Raw genomic sequence first — 16418 nt, 5'->3', positions numbered from 1 at the left:
GGAAATAAAAATGAGATCACCTACAAGAAAGATACAAAAAGGAGACTCATTTTTCTGGGAGAAATTCAATATTTGTGTATTTCTCTACTTTCTTTTCAACTTTTCTATCTATAAGTTGTAGCACATTTTATTCGCAAGGTAGAGACAGATTAACAATTTCTCATCAGTTCTGTTCAAAATTAAATGAGCTCATTTTTTCCATTTCTCTGTATAGTATGTTTTAACGTGGCTGAGCACTAACTGGGTAGTGGTGGCTAGGGACACTGGTAAGGTAACAGTCTTTTGGATGTGATGCTCCTAGAGTTTCCCTCCTGGCTTACTAGCCCTGTAGTACTTCAGAAAGCATCTTTTTTTTTCCCTTTTGGCCAACTTACAAATTTTGCCACCTAGGTGGGAAAATAGAAAATTGAATTTTTGAAATCTACCACCAGCCCAAAGTATGTTAACCTGGTAAAACTCTTGCAGGTTGGGTTGTGCATCCCAGACCTCATTTTTCTTTCAAAAATAGAATTTGGATTTCTCAGTCTTTTTATAGGCCTGGCAAATTTGTATTATCATACAGCCTTGTTACGTACTATATCTAAAGAACTAAAATTCATGAGAGGGCTTTCCACTTTGTTGTGGCTGGGATAACAGACATGTATCAACTGCACTTGGTCGCTGAGTGAAACGGATGCTGGATGCAAACTGTGATCCTCTGATTTCTGCCTTTCAAGTATCTACCATACCTAGTTTAAGACACCACACACACCCTTACAAGATGCTATTTTTAAGAGCAGAGCTATTCAAGTACCACTGTCTGTTTGTACCACGTACAAAGCATGGGCATACACACATCCAGTGATGTGAAGCCACAAAAAGGATCGTAAGAGAAAATTACAAGTAGTATATATACTCAAAGTACTAAATACAATGGAGTTTACGAAGATAAACAAAACAGCTAAATGAATGTTGGATTGGCTGAACTGCATCTTTTTTTTTTTTTTTTTGGGGGGGGGGTCCGGTCGTGGGGCCTGAACTCTGGGCCTGGGCACTATCCCTCAACTCTTCAGCTCAAGGCTAGCGTCTACCACTTGAGCCACAGCACCACTTCCAGCTTTTTTCTTTTTGCTTATGTGGTGCTGAGGAATCGAACCCAGGGCCTCATGCATGCAAGGCAAGCCACCTTCCCAGCCCCATGAACTGCATCTTTACAGCTCAAAAATAAAACATTTGGTTAAAAAAAAAGTACCCCTCTTAAAATACCTTATAGCATTTGAGACACTGCACCAGATTCTGGGGAAGCTTCACAATCATTAACCATGCTAAACAATAATTACAGTACTTTACTCAGGTAATCACTCAAGATGCTAACATTTAAATGGTGTCAATACTGGCTAATAAGTCACTCAGTTTTTGAAAATCCCTGATTTTAACCAAAGGCTGGTCTCATGAAACTGCAGAAGCTCAAACCTCTTCCCCCAGGACCCCAAATTCCTTAGCTTCATCATTAGCAGAGGGCCTGTATCAGCAATTTAACTAGGCATGTGTTTCCCAAACCCCCAAACCCTCTTTTTCTCACTAAAAATCAGTCTTCTTATAAACGGCTTCCATTTTGGTAATGCTGTATTTCAAATTCATACAGAAATGTTTGAGATATTAATGTTCCCCCCCTCCCTTTTTTTCCTTGCCAGTTCTGGGACCTGAACTCATGGCCTAGGTGCTGTCCTTGAACCTCTTTTCGTTCAAGACTAGTACTCTACCACTTGAGCAACAGCACCACTTCTGGCCCTCTTTGAGTAGTTTATTGGAGATAAGAGTCTCAAGGACTTTCCTGCCCAGGCTGGCTTCAAACTGCAATCCTTAGATGTCAGCCTCCAGAGTAGCTAGGATTTTAGGTCTGAGCCATCAGTGCCGACTCTGCTACATTCTTAATACCACCATCTAGAATTTTATCATCTCTCATTCAAATGGTTAATATAACTCTTTAGTTGGTCTGAGTTTCTATTTCTCTCCACATATCTTCCCTAATGCTACTAAAACAAAATATGGCCATAATAAATCTGTTCTCATAATTAATTCAATTCTCGGTACTACTATTATTATCAGTTATAATAATTTCACTTCCTTATACCTTTTTTTTTTTTTGGTCAGTCGTGTGGCTTGAACTCTGGGCCTGAGCTCTGTCCCTCAGCTCCTCAGCTCAAGGCTAGCATTCTGCCATTTGAGCTACAGCGCCACATCCAGTTTTCTGGTGGTTTACTGGAGATAAGAGTTTCATGGATTTTTCTGCCTGGGCTGGCTTTGAACCATGATCCTCAGATCTCAGCCTCCTGAGTAGCTAGGATTACAGGCGTGAGCCACCGGCGCCTGGCTTTTTTTTTTTTTTTTTTAATGCAGTACTGGAACTTGAACTCAGGGCCTAGGTGTTATCCCTTGACATTTTTCACTCAAGGTTAGCACTCTACCACTTGAGTCACAGCTCCACTGCTGGCTTTTGAGGGGTTAATAGAGATAAGAGGTTCATAGACATTCTTGAGTATGCTGCCTTGGAACTATAATCCTCAGATCTCAGCCTATTGTGTTGCAAGGATTATAGGCATCATCCACTGGTGCCCTGCTTCCTTTTACTTATTTCTAAAAGAAATTCTGTTCTTCTTCCAGGCAAAAAAATGTCAGTTCCATTAGAAGATAAGGAAGATACCTTGGGAAATTCTTTACTTTTGGTTTCACACATCAGGCCACTGGCACTAGGTATAGTATGATGGGTCAAATTTATAATACAGTTGATCTAATTTCAAGTTGCAAAGACTGACTCAAAAAGAAGAGTGGGGAAGGGGATCAAATGTGATTAAAAATAACTTTACGAAAGCCAGTCAAATGCCATGATAATGAACAGATGCAAGTTCTATACTCTGTTTGCTCATCAGTTTAAGGAAAAACCTAGGTTATAACTTGTTATTCTGTCTTCTAAGGATAAAATTATTTTCTCTGCCAATACTGTGTCCCATCATTTATCATGTTTGATGTATGCAATCCATGTATCTCTTTCCCTCTCCTCCCTAGATGATGCAGGAATCTCAACATCAATAATGGAACCCCCTAATAATTCAACTTTTATTCCAACGGTAGCAAATGAAGGAGGAAAACACTGGACTGTGCCTGAAGTCAGGGCTCTACTAGGGATCTGGTCAGATAAAAGCATACAACGGCAACTAGAGGGAACAGTAAGAAATAAAAGGATATTTGAACAAATTGCAGCCAAGTTGCAGAAAATTGGAATAGAGAGAGACTGGAAACAGTGCAGAACAAAGTATAAAAACCTAAAACATGAATACAAGACTGTAAGAAGAGCTCAAGACCTAGGTATGACTAGGAGTATGAAATATTTTACTGAGTTAGACACAATTCTGGGACATGACAAGACAGAGAAATCACAAGAGCATGACTGTCAAGATGCAGAAGCCACACAATGTGTTGACATGGAAATGGAGGATCAGTCAGGTAGGAAAATAAAGAAGAACATTCCATTTCTTTCTTTTTTGGGGGGGAAGGGGAGGGAGGTGGCAGAACTGGGGTTTGGATTCAGGATTCACTTGCTAGGTGCTTTACCACTTGAGCCACACTCCCCAGCCTTTTTGTGCTTTAGCTTAGGTCTCCTTTAGTTAAGGCAGTGTCTCCTTTTTTTCTGAAGATGTCCTCATTCTGCAAGTGTATACAATACTATGTCCAGGTATAAGAAAGTTGTGAATGTGTGTGTGTGGGGAGGAGGGGGGGGGCGGCAGGTAATATGCCAGTATTGGGGCCTGAACTCAGCCATGCGTACTGTCACTTAGTTTTTTTGCTCAAAGCCGGTACTCTCAATTGAGCCATGGTTCCTCACACTAGCTTTTTGCTGATTAACTGGAGATAAAGAGTCTCACAGACTTTCCTTTCTGGGCTGACTTTGATCCTCACATCTCAGGCTCCTGAGTAGCTAGGATTACAGGCATTGTTACCAGCTTTTTGTTAAAAAAAATCCTAATTTTAACTGAGCCTTTGTGGAACCTTGAAGCACTCCTATAGACTTATTGCCTAAAGTGTAAAGATTGGACAAGACGGATTTGACCACTGACAGTATGATTAACACAGTTCTACAGACTTTATCTGTCTAGAAGACAGGGAAGGGGGTGGGAGAATGATGGAGGGAAGATGGGACAACACTTCACTTAGAAAGAAACTGGTATGTTACAAAGTTATACTTGCCTCTATTAAAATTAAAAGGTAAGACATCTAGAGATAAAATAGCCCAAACAGCATTGCACTCCAGCAGGTATAGCTAAAGATAATTACTTATCAGTTAGGCCTGAAGACCTGGAGATTTATGTATGTCCAATACCTATAGTAGTGACCCAATGCAACATGATTCTTAAAGGTGGGGAATCTCAACTACAGAAAAACAATCACATTTTGTCAGGTACAGGCTAAAACAAAACAGTAGCTGGACTTTAAAAGAACTATAAGAGGAAATTTTAAAAGTAAACCATTGTATATCTCCTCACGTCACAGTCACTGCTGCAGAGGTTACTGAAGACAACTTGGTCAGAAATAAGTCTGAAGACACAGGAGTTTCACATGTAAAACAAAACTTTGACTCAGGTAAGTACTCTGCTTTTTAATGTGTATTCACATTAAAAAACTTGAGGCCCCAATTCTCAATGTGTGACCTCAAGTCATAAACAATTCAGGTTAGATGAGGTCAAGAGAAAGGGACCTTACTGACTGGTTTCACATATACACTCACATAAATTATTAGGCTGCAGCATCAAAATTCTGGAGTCTGGGCTTAGCAATCGGTTTTAACAAGTCCTCTAGGTGATTCAGATACATATTAAGTCTGAGAACCATTGCCTCATGAAATTCCCAAGTGTTCTCAAATGATGCTTTTTCTCTACTGCTCTAAGCGAAGTAGGAAAGAGAAAAATCTGAAATTCATGTAATCTGAGTTATCAAAAAAACTTCACACATAAAGAACCATACAGCCTTGAGAAGTATTTAAAAAAAAACCTAGGTAGTCAAATTTAGCAAACTTCTTTCTTTGATTTATTAGCTAGACAGATTCTACTTGCCTTAGGTTTCACAAAGTACTCTAGTAACATCTTTGTTACAGAGAATTAAAACTGATTACATGGCGGGAGGCAGTGCCTGAAGCCTGTAATCTTAGCTGCTTGAAGGTGGCTATCAGGAGATCATAGTTGGGAGGGGGGGTAAAAAAAACAGTTTGAAATTCCATCTCAGCCAACAGATGAGAGAAGTGGACAACTAGCCACATGGGGAAGAACAAGTAAAAGAACCACTATCTAGGCCTGGGTATAAAGCAAGACTATGTAACCAATGTAAAAAAGAAGCTGGCAGAGTGGTCAAATGGTAGAGAGTTTGCCTGGCAAATCGCAGCGTATACACCTACATACATACATGTGTACATATACATGTGTACACACACACACACACACACACACACACACCAAGTTTATACTGCTTAATAGAATGACAAGCAAGACCACCATACACATATAATAAGTAAATAGATAAATAAATAATAGCTTACTCTGCTAATTAGGAAGAAAAAAGTGAAGTTTTAGATCGAAAACTCAGTGGTACCAAGAGATTGCCTAGCATGCTGGAGATGCTGGGCTGATCACCAGCATTAAAAAGAACAAACAAACAAAAAATGGAAATAATAGCATCCCAAAGATTTCAACTTATTAGTATTCAGAAAAACTCAAATACAGTGTCTCAAGATAGTTTTTAATACATAAAGATTTAAGACATATCTAAACTGAGGTTCTTCTCACTGACTAGATTTAGATGATGATTTGAAACACATTTAGAAATTATCAACAAAGTATGATATCTTAAACATTTACATGGAAATGAAAGCAAAGTTATAAACCTACAAAGATCCAATCAGTTAAAAATATGAAAAAAATTAAGCAAAGATTTTAGGCATACCAAATATTATACCTATTATTTCACAAATCATACCATTCAACTACTTATAGGATTGTAATGTTTACATTATATAAATGAGTCTTACATATATCAATATTTATTTTCAGGAAAAAAGTCCACATCAAATATTCTTTATAAAAACCCAAAGTTATGGATACTTTCATGTAAAACCAGAGGTTCTCATTCTGATTTTTATATATTTTGTTGACTAACTTAAAGTCATTATTGCTTTATATTTTTAACTTTGACACCTGGTCATTTATAAAAGAGTCCCCCCAAAAGCACTTTGTTTCTTTTTGTTCTTTGAGACAAGGTCCTGAAATATAGAGGCCAGGCTGGCAGGAAACGTGAGATTCTTGCCTCAATCTTCCACACCCAGTCCCCAAATATTTTCTTATCTTAACTTTTGTTGTTGTTGTTGGCTATATGGGTCTTGAACTCAGGATCCTAAGCAGGTACTCTATCATATGAGCCATGCCCCTAGTCCTTTTCCTTAGGTAATAGGGTTGTTGTTCAGTTTTTGCCTAGGTGGGACCTGAAAGGGATCGTAGTTTGCCTCCTGAATAGCTGAAATGACTGGCCAGATGGAAAATTTTCCAATTAATCAGAAAAAGCTGGACATCAAAGTGTGGCTCAATGGTAGATCACTAGCCTTGAACTAAAACGTCAATCAACAGCATAAGACCCTGAGTTTAAGCCCCATGACTACCACCACCAACAAAAAAGAACAAAAAGAACACATTCTGCAAGAAAATCATTCTGATCTGCAGCCTAAACGCTCCAAGTGAAAAACCACATTGTTAATCTGAGAATAACTCTAAAAATGTATTTTCAAAATTAAATTGTTAAAAAAATAAAATGTTCACTATCCACATAATTAACAAAAATTAGCAATGAGACAATGTGATGGCCAGAAGGCGGCATGATAAAGTATTGTTAGTCTCTCAAAAGGTATGGCTGGGACTGTGGCTTAGTGGTAGAGTGCTTACCTAGCATGCATGCAGCCCTGGGTTCAATTCCTTACTACCTCATAAACAGAAAAACTGGAAGTGGCATTGTGGCTGAATGCTAGCCTTAAACAAAAGAAGCTCAAGGACAGAGCCTAGGCCCTGAGTTCAAGCCCTAAGACTGGCCAAAAAAAAAGGTTGCCAAAAATCTTTTTTTTTTGTCAGTGTGGGGCTTGAGCTCTGGGCCATCCCTGAGCTCTTCAGCTCAAGGTGAGCGCTCTACCACTTGGGCAACAGTGTCATTTCTGGTTTTCTGATAGTTAACTGGAGGTAAGAGTTCCATGGACTTTCCTGCCCGGGCTGGCTTTGAACTGCGATCTTCAGGTCTCAGCCTCTTGAGTAGCTAGGATTACAGGTGTGAGCCTAGTGCCCTGCAAGAATCATCTATTTCAACACACACACACACACACACACACACACACACACACACACACACTAATTTTCTTTAAACATGAAATGTTTAAATATTTCTGTGTATTGTGCATGCAACCTGGAGAAGATTAATAGTACGATTATTAAATAATATACTTTAGTCATTTGAGACATAATGTTACTAAGTGCTTTTTTCCCCATTTTAATCCAATAGAGGACCCAAAGAAAGAAGAATTGATTACTAAAACTTTGGAAGACTCAAGAATTATAAACATAAAAAAAGAAAGTTTGGAAATGGGTAAGATGTTAAATTTAAATAATGCAATCAGTTAGCTTTACATGAGTTCTAGCCAGGTGTGGTAGTACTCTACTATAATCCTAAAGAGGCAGAAACAAGAGGATCTAAGTTGGAGGTTGGCGTGGCCTGATTCTAAAATAAAGGCTTGAGTTTTTAAATTCTTACTGGTAACAATACCGCAGTCAACTTAAGAAACTATAGCTAGTCTTAGTCCCCCCCCTGCCCCTCCCCTGCCCCCCCCCTTCCTAGTATAGTTTCAAAAACAGTTAGAACTTCCAAGGACAGAAGCATTAGTGACACCACTGAGGCTGTACCAGGTGGTTCCCACACAGCTTCAGGATCTTGTGATTAGAGGGTTGCACTCGTGAGCCAGCATGACCTTGTGGGAGGAAAGCAGGGCCTGAGGGCAGTTCAACCTTTTGATAATGATTTAATCAATCATATCAATAAAAACTGCTTCCTGGTTAATGATACATCTTGTTTCCAATTAGAAAGTATGTGGAAATTTAGTGCAGCACGCACAAGGCATGCATTTTTTTTTTTTGAGGTCCTAGGATTTGAAGTCAATGCCTCAGGCTTGTTAGGTCCAGTACTTGAATCATATCTACAGCCCTTTCTCCAACTTTTCCTGTAGCTAGCCAGTGGAGCACCATCTTCCGATTTGTGTCTCCCACATAGCTGAGATTACAGGGAGGTCTCAAACCTGGATCATACCAATCTCTGCCTCTTTCAAGTAGCTGAGATTAGACTTAGATAGGAAATTATTGATGCACGCAGAGAATTGGAGAGTTCTAGAAACATTAGTTTTAAACTACTATACTGTTCTCTAGTAAATGAAGCCACCATGAGTATATACCACCTCAAAAGTGGGGGATAGCCCCTCAGCCCCACGATGTATTCCCTAGGTTTAAAAGTTGAATCTTTTTTTTTTCTTTCTTTTTGCCAGCCTTGGGGCTTGAACTCAGGGCTTGGGCACTGTTCCTGAGCTTCTAGCACTCTACCACTTGAGCACTACTTCCGGCTTTTTCTGTTCATGTGGTACTGAGGAACTGAACCCTGGGCAAGCACTCTACCGCCAACCACATCCCCAGCTCCAAAATGTGGAATCTTAAATGCTCTCTTGATATAGCAAGTTTAATATTGCCTGAAAGTAGCTAGCTAAAGGACAAATCTCTATTGTGTATTACCCCAAATGCTTTTTATATCTAATTTGGTAGAAAATATGATAAGGAAGGACGGAAAGTATTCTCTCTTCTTACTAAAAGAAATTAGTAAATAATGTAACTTTTGCATTTCTAAAAATCCGATGAAGATCATCTATTAAGTATCAGGGAACAATCAATCTGCTTTATTTTTGAAATGCTGAATATAGATTTATGAAACGTATTTTGACTGTCATACTGAATTTATTATTACTATAATTTTCAGTGTTTTACATGTTTCAAGAAAATAGGATTTAAGAATTAACTATAAGCTGAAATTATGTTGATTTAAAGGTTAATAGTCTCTAAATGCTAAAAATCATCAACAGAACTTATTAGTGACCCAGAGGCTGGAAAATACTGGTCTGACAATGAGGTCAGAGTGTTGATACACACATAGTCTGACGAAAAACTAAATCAAATGCTGGATGGGGCCACAAAAAACAAAGAAATATTTAAGGAAATTGCCAGAAAATTAATACAGTTTGGAATATACTAGAAGCGACACACAAAATATAAAATTTTAAATGTGAATATAAAGTTTACAAAAGAAAAACGTTAACCCTGAAAGAAAAATGGGCTTTTTTTGGTAATTTTTTATTGTGATTAAGTGATTATATAAATTTCATACATTTCACAGTATTGTGGGATAGTGATATTTAGTTAAAGTCACAAACAGAAAAATGAGATCATATGAAGAAATTTTAGGCATACTAAGAGGACTAACTCTTAGAATTGCCAAATGGAAATATGGTAACCTTGGAAGTGACTATTCAAAAAAAAAAAAAAAAAATCCTGGGCTGGGAAGGTGGCTCAGTGGTAGAGTGCTTGCCTTGCATGCTCGAGGCCCTGAGTTCGATTCCTCAGCACCACATAAGCAAAAAGAAAGAAAGCCGGAAGTGGCGCTGTGGCTCAAGTGGTAGAGCACTAGCCTTGAGCTGAAGAGCTGAGGGACAGCGCCCAGGCCCAGAGTTCAGGCCCCACGACCGGACCCAAAAAAAAAAAATCCTAAACCCTTCTCTTGGAAAACTCTTAAGAATAAAATCCTAAAACTGTATTTTTAAATGGACATTAAAAAAAATTAGAAAACAGCTGGGAAGGTGGCTCAATGGTAGAGTGTTTGCCTTACAGGCACTCCACATAAGCTGAAAAAGCCAGAAGTTGGCACTGTGGCTTAAGAGGTAGAGGGCTAGCCTTGAGCTGAAGAGCTAAGGGACAGCGTCCAGGCCCAGAGCTCAGGCCCTACAACAGACCAAAAAATAAATTAAAAAAAAATTATAAAACATCTAATTTGAGTTCCAATTCCTTTCCAAACCTTGTACCCAATATTTCCTAATTCTTCCACTCATCTTTCTTTTTCCAGTTGCTTACATGTTCTCACTTTGGTATACTTGAAGGCTTAAAAATTGTATCAAAAGATGTTACATTCTGTTTTTTTCCCCCTATGCTTTTGTTTAAGAATTATCTGAAGGTCACAGTAAAAGCCAAGGAACTTGGAGCATCAAGAGAAAAGTACAAGATGGTAAGAGCCTGAGAAACACCCATTTTTTTTCTACATTGTTAAAACTTTGGCTTTGTCCTGATAAGTGATATTTAGTCCTGTCCTTGACAAATTAGTCTAAATACATTTTTCTATGGTCTGTATGAGAAGAGAATGAGAAAATTCTTTTATAGCTCATTAGAAGTAAAAGCAACATTTAAAGTAACTGGATAACCCCTCAGTACAACCTCGTAATCATAATAAAATTATATTAGAAAAACAAAAATGGAATCCAATATTAGAAAGACTAATTTTGTTTCTAAATTTTGGTTTCAGCGGGGGCATTAGTGGCTCATGTCTGTAATCCTAGCTAGATCAGGAGGCTGAGATCTGAGGATCAAGATTGGAAGCCAGCTCAGGCAGAAAACTTTGAAATTCGGTAATTTGGCATGTATCAGATAATTAGATACGAGGGGAAAAAATACAGACAGGAAAATACACTCTGCTGGTTCCCCAGGACCCGTAGTGTGTGGGGGGTGTTCCAGGACCTTCCCTCAATGGATACTAACAATGTTCATATAGTCAAGTATCATATAAAAAGTATAAAAATTAAAAAGTATAAAAGTTTGTATTTGCATACAAACTACACATATCCATCTATTTTAAATCATCTCTAGAATATTCATCCAGTAATAGAATGTAATTGCTATGGAAATAGTTGTTATACTATATTAGTTAGGAAATAAGGACCAGAAAATGTACTGTAAATATAACTCAACAATTTAACAAAAATATTTCATCTTCAGTTCACTAAAACCATAGGGCAGAAAAGATGAATGGCTGTAAAGAAAATGCACATGACGAAGCCAGATGCTGGCGGCACAAACAGAAAAACAAACTGTAATTCTATATACTATCTACCAAGACCTGGAAACTTACATTTTAGAAACTACCATTAAGAATAGTTAAAAAAATTTTTTAAAAGCTGGGCATCGGTGGCTCATACCTGTAATCCCATCTACTCAGGAGGAGATCTGAGGATTACAGTTCAGAGCCAGCCCAGGCAGGAAAGTCCATAAGACTCTCATCTCCAATTAACTACCAGAAAACCGGAAGTGGAACTGTGGCTCAAGTGGTAGAGCACCCACCTTGAGCTGAAGAGCTTAAACCCCACGACCAACCCAAAAAAGAAAAAAAGAAAAGAAAATGCACATAGCAGATAATCAGAAAACCTGAGTCCTGCTGCCTATATCCTAGTCAGAAGGCTGAGACCTGAGGATTGTGGTTCAAAGCCAGCCCAGGCAGCAAAGTCCCCAGGATACTCTTATTCCCAATTAACCACTCAAAAATTGGAAGTGTACAGGTGGCTCAAAGTGGTAAGTAGAGCTCTAGCCTTGAGTAAAAAAAAACTCAGGGATAGCACCCAGGCCTTGAGTTCAAGCCCCACAACCAGAAAAGGAAGGAAGGAAGAAAGGGAGGGAGGGAGAGAGGGAGGGAGGGAGGGAGGGAGGGAGGGAGGGAGGGAGGGAGGGAAAAAATACAGAAAGAAAAATACATTATGCTGGTTCCCCAGGACCCTTAGTGTGGGGGGTGTTCCAGGACCTCCAAGAGGGAGGGAGGGAGGGAAGGAAGGAGGGAGGGAAGGAGGGAGGGAGGGAAAGAAAGGAGAGATTAGAAAGAAAGAAAACCAGTCTTTGTCTCTTTCATAAGTCAATAAAGACAACCATTAGATTTCTCTGAATTTCTATAACAATCCAGCTTTCGTGTTTTATTCACTGGGCAAACACAAATACCTGAAAGCTAAATAAAGTATTTTTAATATAAATAAACACACCAAGTGACAATCACCAAAGTAAAAAATAAACAGCATTCTGGAGGCTGAGGCAGAAAGATTACAAGTTTGAGGCCAGCCCGGGCTACACAGTAAGACTGTCTCAAAAAAAAAAGTCAAATAAAATTATCAGGTCCCCGATAACTAAAGCTCCTCCTATAAAGATTAACACTACTTTGGCTATTACCTATAGATTAGTTTTGGGTTGTACCTGTTTTGTTGTTGTTGTTGTTTTTTAATATAGCATTAGCTTCTAAATGTCAGCTTCTTTCATGCAACACTGATTCATTTATAATTTTACTTGTAACGTCTTCTTGTTTTCCGTTTTGGGGGTTTGTTTGATTTTTTTTCCCGATCATGATGCTTGAACTCAGGGACTGAGTGTTGTCACTGGGCTTTTTTGCTCAAGACTAGTGCTCCACAACTTTGAACAACAGCCACTTCCAGTTTTCTGGTGGTTAAGTGGAGGTAAGAATCTTATAGACTTTCCTGCCCAGGATGGAGTTGATCCACAATCCTCAGATCTCAGCCTCCTGAGTTGCTAGGATTACAGGCATGAGCCACCAGCACCCTGCTAATTTTTTCTTTCAAAACAGCTATGGATTATCCTTTATAGGAATACACATTCCATTAAAAAAAAATCTAGTCCCTTGTTGGACATTCCAATTGTTACTAGACTGGAACTGTCCTGAAAAACCTAAAATGTCTCTCAATGAACATATGCACATATTTCTGCTGAGTATATATCCAAGAATAGGATATAGGATCATAGGGCATGCTTATAATTCCGGTACTGTTCTAGACACTTTACCTGTATTAATGAATATAGGCACCATCACAACTCAATGAAGTGTGACCATCAGTCATATCTGCTTTATAAAGGAAGAAACAGAGGCTTAGAGAAGCTTGTGCTTTTGAACCAATGGGCTATGTTACCTCTCTGTGAGGGAAGAAGCCACATCTACCCTGTGTAATACAGTATCCACCAGGGCCTTATATGTATATAATAGGAGTTCAACAAATGTTCCATAGTCAGATACTGCCTAGCAACTTTCAGTCAATGGTAAGATAAACCAATACCACGGTGGTTTCCTAAATAATCACTACCAAGCAGTGACTTTGTAGTTATAGGGTAAAGCAATATTCATGTGCTTATGGGAGCAATACAGTATAAACAATCCTGCACTGCCAGTCATCTAAAGTACAACACAACTACTAGGTATAGTATGCAATACTTGATTACTGTTACTGGCTTATGTGTTCACTATAGTATACTTTTCTGCATTAAAGTGGTCTTTTCTTTTCCTCCCCCATCCCTTCTTTCTCTCTCTCTCTCTCTCCCTGCCTTCTCTCTCTTTGTTTTGCCAGTCAGTCCTAGGGCTGTAATTCAGGGCCTGGATATTGTCCTTGAGCTTTTTTGCTCAAGTCAAGTGAACTACTTGAGCAACAGCTCCACTTCCAGCTTTTTTTTGTGGTTAATTGGAGATAAGAGTCTCATGGACACTCCTGCCCAAACCACAGCTCAGCAGTCTGAGTAGCTAGGATTACAGTCATAAGCTACCAGTGCCTGGCTCTTACATACATGTATTTTAAAAAGTCTACTGTTAAACAGTATGTTAAGTTACCCTGACAGCAGCTCCATACAGTTCATGTTTACTGTCTTTTGACTGCAGCAATGGCTCTCATTGGATAATTGAACTATACCACATAGGCTTGTGTAAATACAGCTAGGATCCCATGACAACAAAATGGCCTACTGACATATTTTCCAGAACACCTATCCCTGTGGTTAAATGACACAAGACTTACAGGAGAGTAACAAGAACTCCATCTTCCCTTTTACTCCTTTTAAAGTCATTTTATTACAAATGAGTTGCAAATTGTGTATTTCATTTTGGATATAAATACAAGGCAAACGAGATGTCCCTGTTTATTGCTCCTCTTAATACTAGTGGCTATGCTATGGAAAAGGGAAATGCTAAACGTTTACTCACCTGAAAGTGTCATTCGGAATGCACTAAATTTTAGTATTCAGACTTTAAAATATGTAAAATCAGGAAGTGGCACTGCGGCTCAAGCGGTAAAGCACTCGCCTTGAGCTGGGACAGCGCCCACGCCCAGAGTTCAAGCCCCACCAACTGACACACACAAAAAAGTAACATTACCCCAAGAGATGAAAAAAGACTCAGAAGCTAGAAGATTAAGCTGCTATTACTGGGAAACTAGATTCCAAGTATATGTTAAAGGCTCTCCCCAGTTTGACTAGAATGACAAAGCAGTGGTACTCTTGAGACTTTGAGGGAAAGGGAAGGGATGAGCACAGATAAATTCTATTTCAGATATATGCATAAAGTTTTTTTTAAATAGTTGATACCAGAAGAATAAAACATTTAGTGTTTTAAATAAAGGATCATTAAATTATAAAAGTCAATGGTATATGAAAATTGAACAATGTAACCTGCTGAGGTTGACTGAAGGTGATTGATTGGAGTAAACCCCCTTACACACTGCATAACTATTATAAACTAATAAAAAAAAAGTTACTGATAAAACCTTTCAAAATCGAAGGACATGCATATATCCAGTTACATTTATAAACATTTTACATTATAATATAGGAATACTTTGTGTTTCTAGCACAACTTGTTCTTTCTATAATTAGCGAGGTCAGTTTTAAAATTAATAACTTCCTCAAACCAAAAATCACTTAGGTAGATATAAGATTTAGATTGAGAGGATGAATAAGTAAAACCCTTGCTAGGTGCTGGTGGCTCACATTTGTAATCCTACCTTCTCAGAAGGCTGAGATCTAAAGATCAAAGCCAACCTGGGAAGGAGAAGTTGATAATACTTTCATTTCTAATCAACCAGAAAAAAAGCCAGAGACAATGGCATGGCTCAAGTGGCAGAGTGCCAGCTACAAGAGAAAAAAACCAAGCCAGAGTACAAGGCCTGAGTTCAAGTCCAAGTACTGTCCCCTACCATCCCCCCTACCCTCCCCCAGTCCTCATGTAAATGAATACTCTATATTTATCCAGTCCCTAAAGATAGAAATCAAAATAAAATAAGTTGTCTCTAGTCTTGATTTGGCAAATCTAATCAAGTTCTCTGCTAATGTCCTACTGTGTTACACTAAATGAAGATCATGGGGCGCTGCTTTCATAGGTTTGTCTAAGTGCTTTTCTTTTTTAGAAGTGTCTTTTAAAAGATAATATCACATGCTCTATTTGCAGAACCAGTGTCCACAACTCTTAAGAAAACTGCTCCTAAGGTCATTACAAATCAATTTCCTCACCACAGAATAAGAGAACCAAAAGATTTCACAGTTTGTGTCTTCAGAAAAGACACTCAACTTCACCAGGTAAATTTTTACAATTTTTTAGAAATAGTATAAAAGTGTCTATCAGTTGTTAGGTTCAATTCCAAACTTAAGAGAAATGATAAACTTCTTAATAAGAGGGGTATGCTCATCAACTAACTAACCAAGTTCAAGAGTTTGTTTTCACAGGGCCCAGGTGGCTCATGCCTGTAATCCTAGTTACTCAGAGGCTGAGATCTGAGAATCACAGTTGAAAGCCATCCCGGGCAGGAAAGTTGTGAGACTCTTTCTCCAATAAACATCTAGAAAACCGGAAATGGCACTGTGGCTCAAGTAGTAGAGTGCTCACCTAGAGCTTAAGAGCTCAGGGACAGTGCCCAAGCCGAGAGTTCAAGCCCCACGACCAACCGGAAAATAAAAGTCTGTTTTCTATTGCTTAAAAAAAATACCTGAAGGACCAGGTACTGGTGGTGCATGCCTGTAATCCTAGCTACTAAGGAGGCTGAGAGCTGAGGACTGAGGTTCAAAGCCAGCCCAGGCAGGAAAATCCCAGAGACCTCCGATTAACCACCCCCAAAAGCCGGAAGTAGAGGTGTGGTTCTAGTGTTAGACCACTCCAAAGCCTGGAGCACAAAAGCTCAGGGACAACACCTGGACCCTGAGTTCAAGGACTAGCACAATAATAATAACAACATAACAATAATACTTGAAGTGATGTAGTTTTTTTTTTTTTTTTTTATAAAATTCATTTAGCTTTCAGTTCAGGATCAGGAAACTCCATCAGTTCAGTCTCTATCCAGGGCTTCTTATGTTACAAATATACCCAGGAGTCACAAGACAGACATGAAAACAGAGAATTGTCTTAGAAAAGCAAAATTTACTTCTGCAGGTTGGTGACACATCAGCTAAAACAGTGCCAACACACTGAGGACAAATTTC

At 38.7% G+C, this 16418-nt stretch overlaps 2 protein-coding genes across 3 annotated transcripts in view; one reads left to right on the top strand and one right to left on the bottom strand.

Moving 5' to 3' along the window:
* Positions 1-16418, bottom strand: part of Ppat (phosphoribosyl pyrophosphate amidotransferase) — a 61185-nt gene that overhangs the window by 19512 nt on the left and 25255 nt on the right. The gene's annotated exons all lie outside the window — the stretch shown is intronic.
* The window catches only part of Paics (phosphoribosylaminoimidazole carboxylase and phosphoribosylaminoimidazolesuccinocarboxamide synthase), a 38158-nt gene that overhangs the window by 862 nt on the left and 20878 nt on the right, over positions 1-16418 (top strand). Inside the window, exons 2-7 of the mRNA XM_070013109.1 lie at positions 2644-2733; positions 3046-3483; positions 4528-4617; positions 7564-7647; positions 10309-10371; positions 15394-15521. Coding sequence (XP_069869210.1) covers positions 2644-2733; positions 3046-3483; positions 4528-4617; positions 7564-7647; positions 10309-10371; positions 15394-15521 — 893 coding nt within the window. The remainder of the gene's footprint in view (positions 1-2643; positions 2734-3045; positions 3484-4527; positions 4618-7563; positions 7648-10308; positions 10372-15393; positions 15522-16418) is intronic.

The sequence above is a fragment of the Dipodomys merriami genome, unplaced genomic scaffold (assembly GCF_024711535.1).
Source record: "Dipodomys merriami isolate MVZ:Mamm:240054 unplaced genomic scaffold, mDipMer1.0.p SCAF_9, whole genome shotgun sequence".
Lineage (NCBI taxonomy): Eukaryota > Metazoa > Chordata > Mammalia > Rodentia > Heteromyidae > Dipodomys > Dipodomys merriami.
The sequence above is the reverse complement of the archived record's forward strand: the minus strand, read 5'-3'. Positions and strand labels throughout refer to the sequence as shown.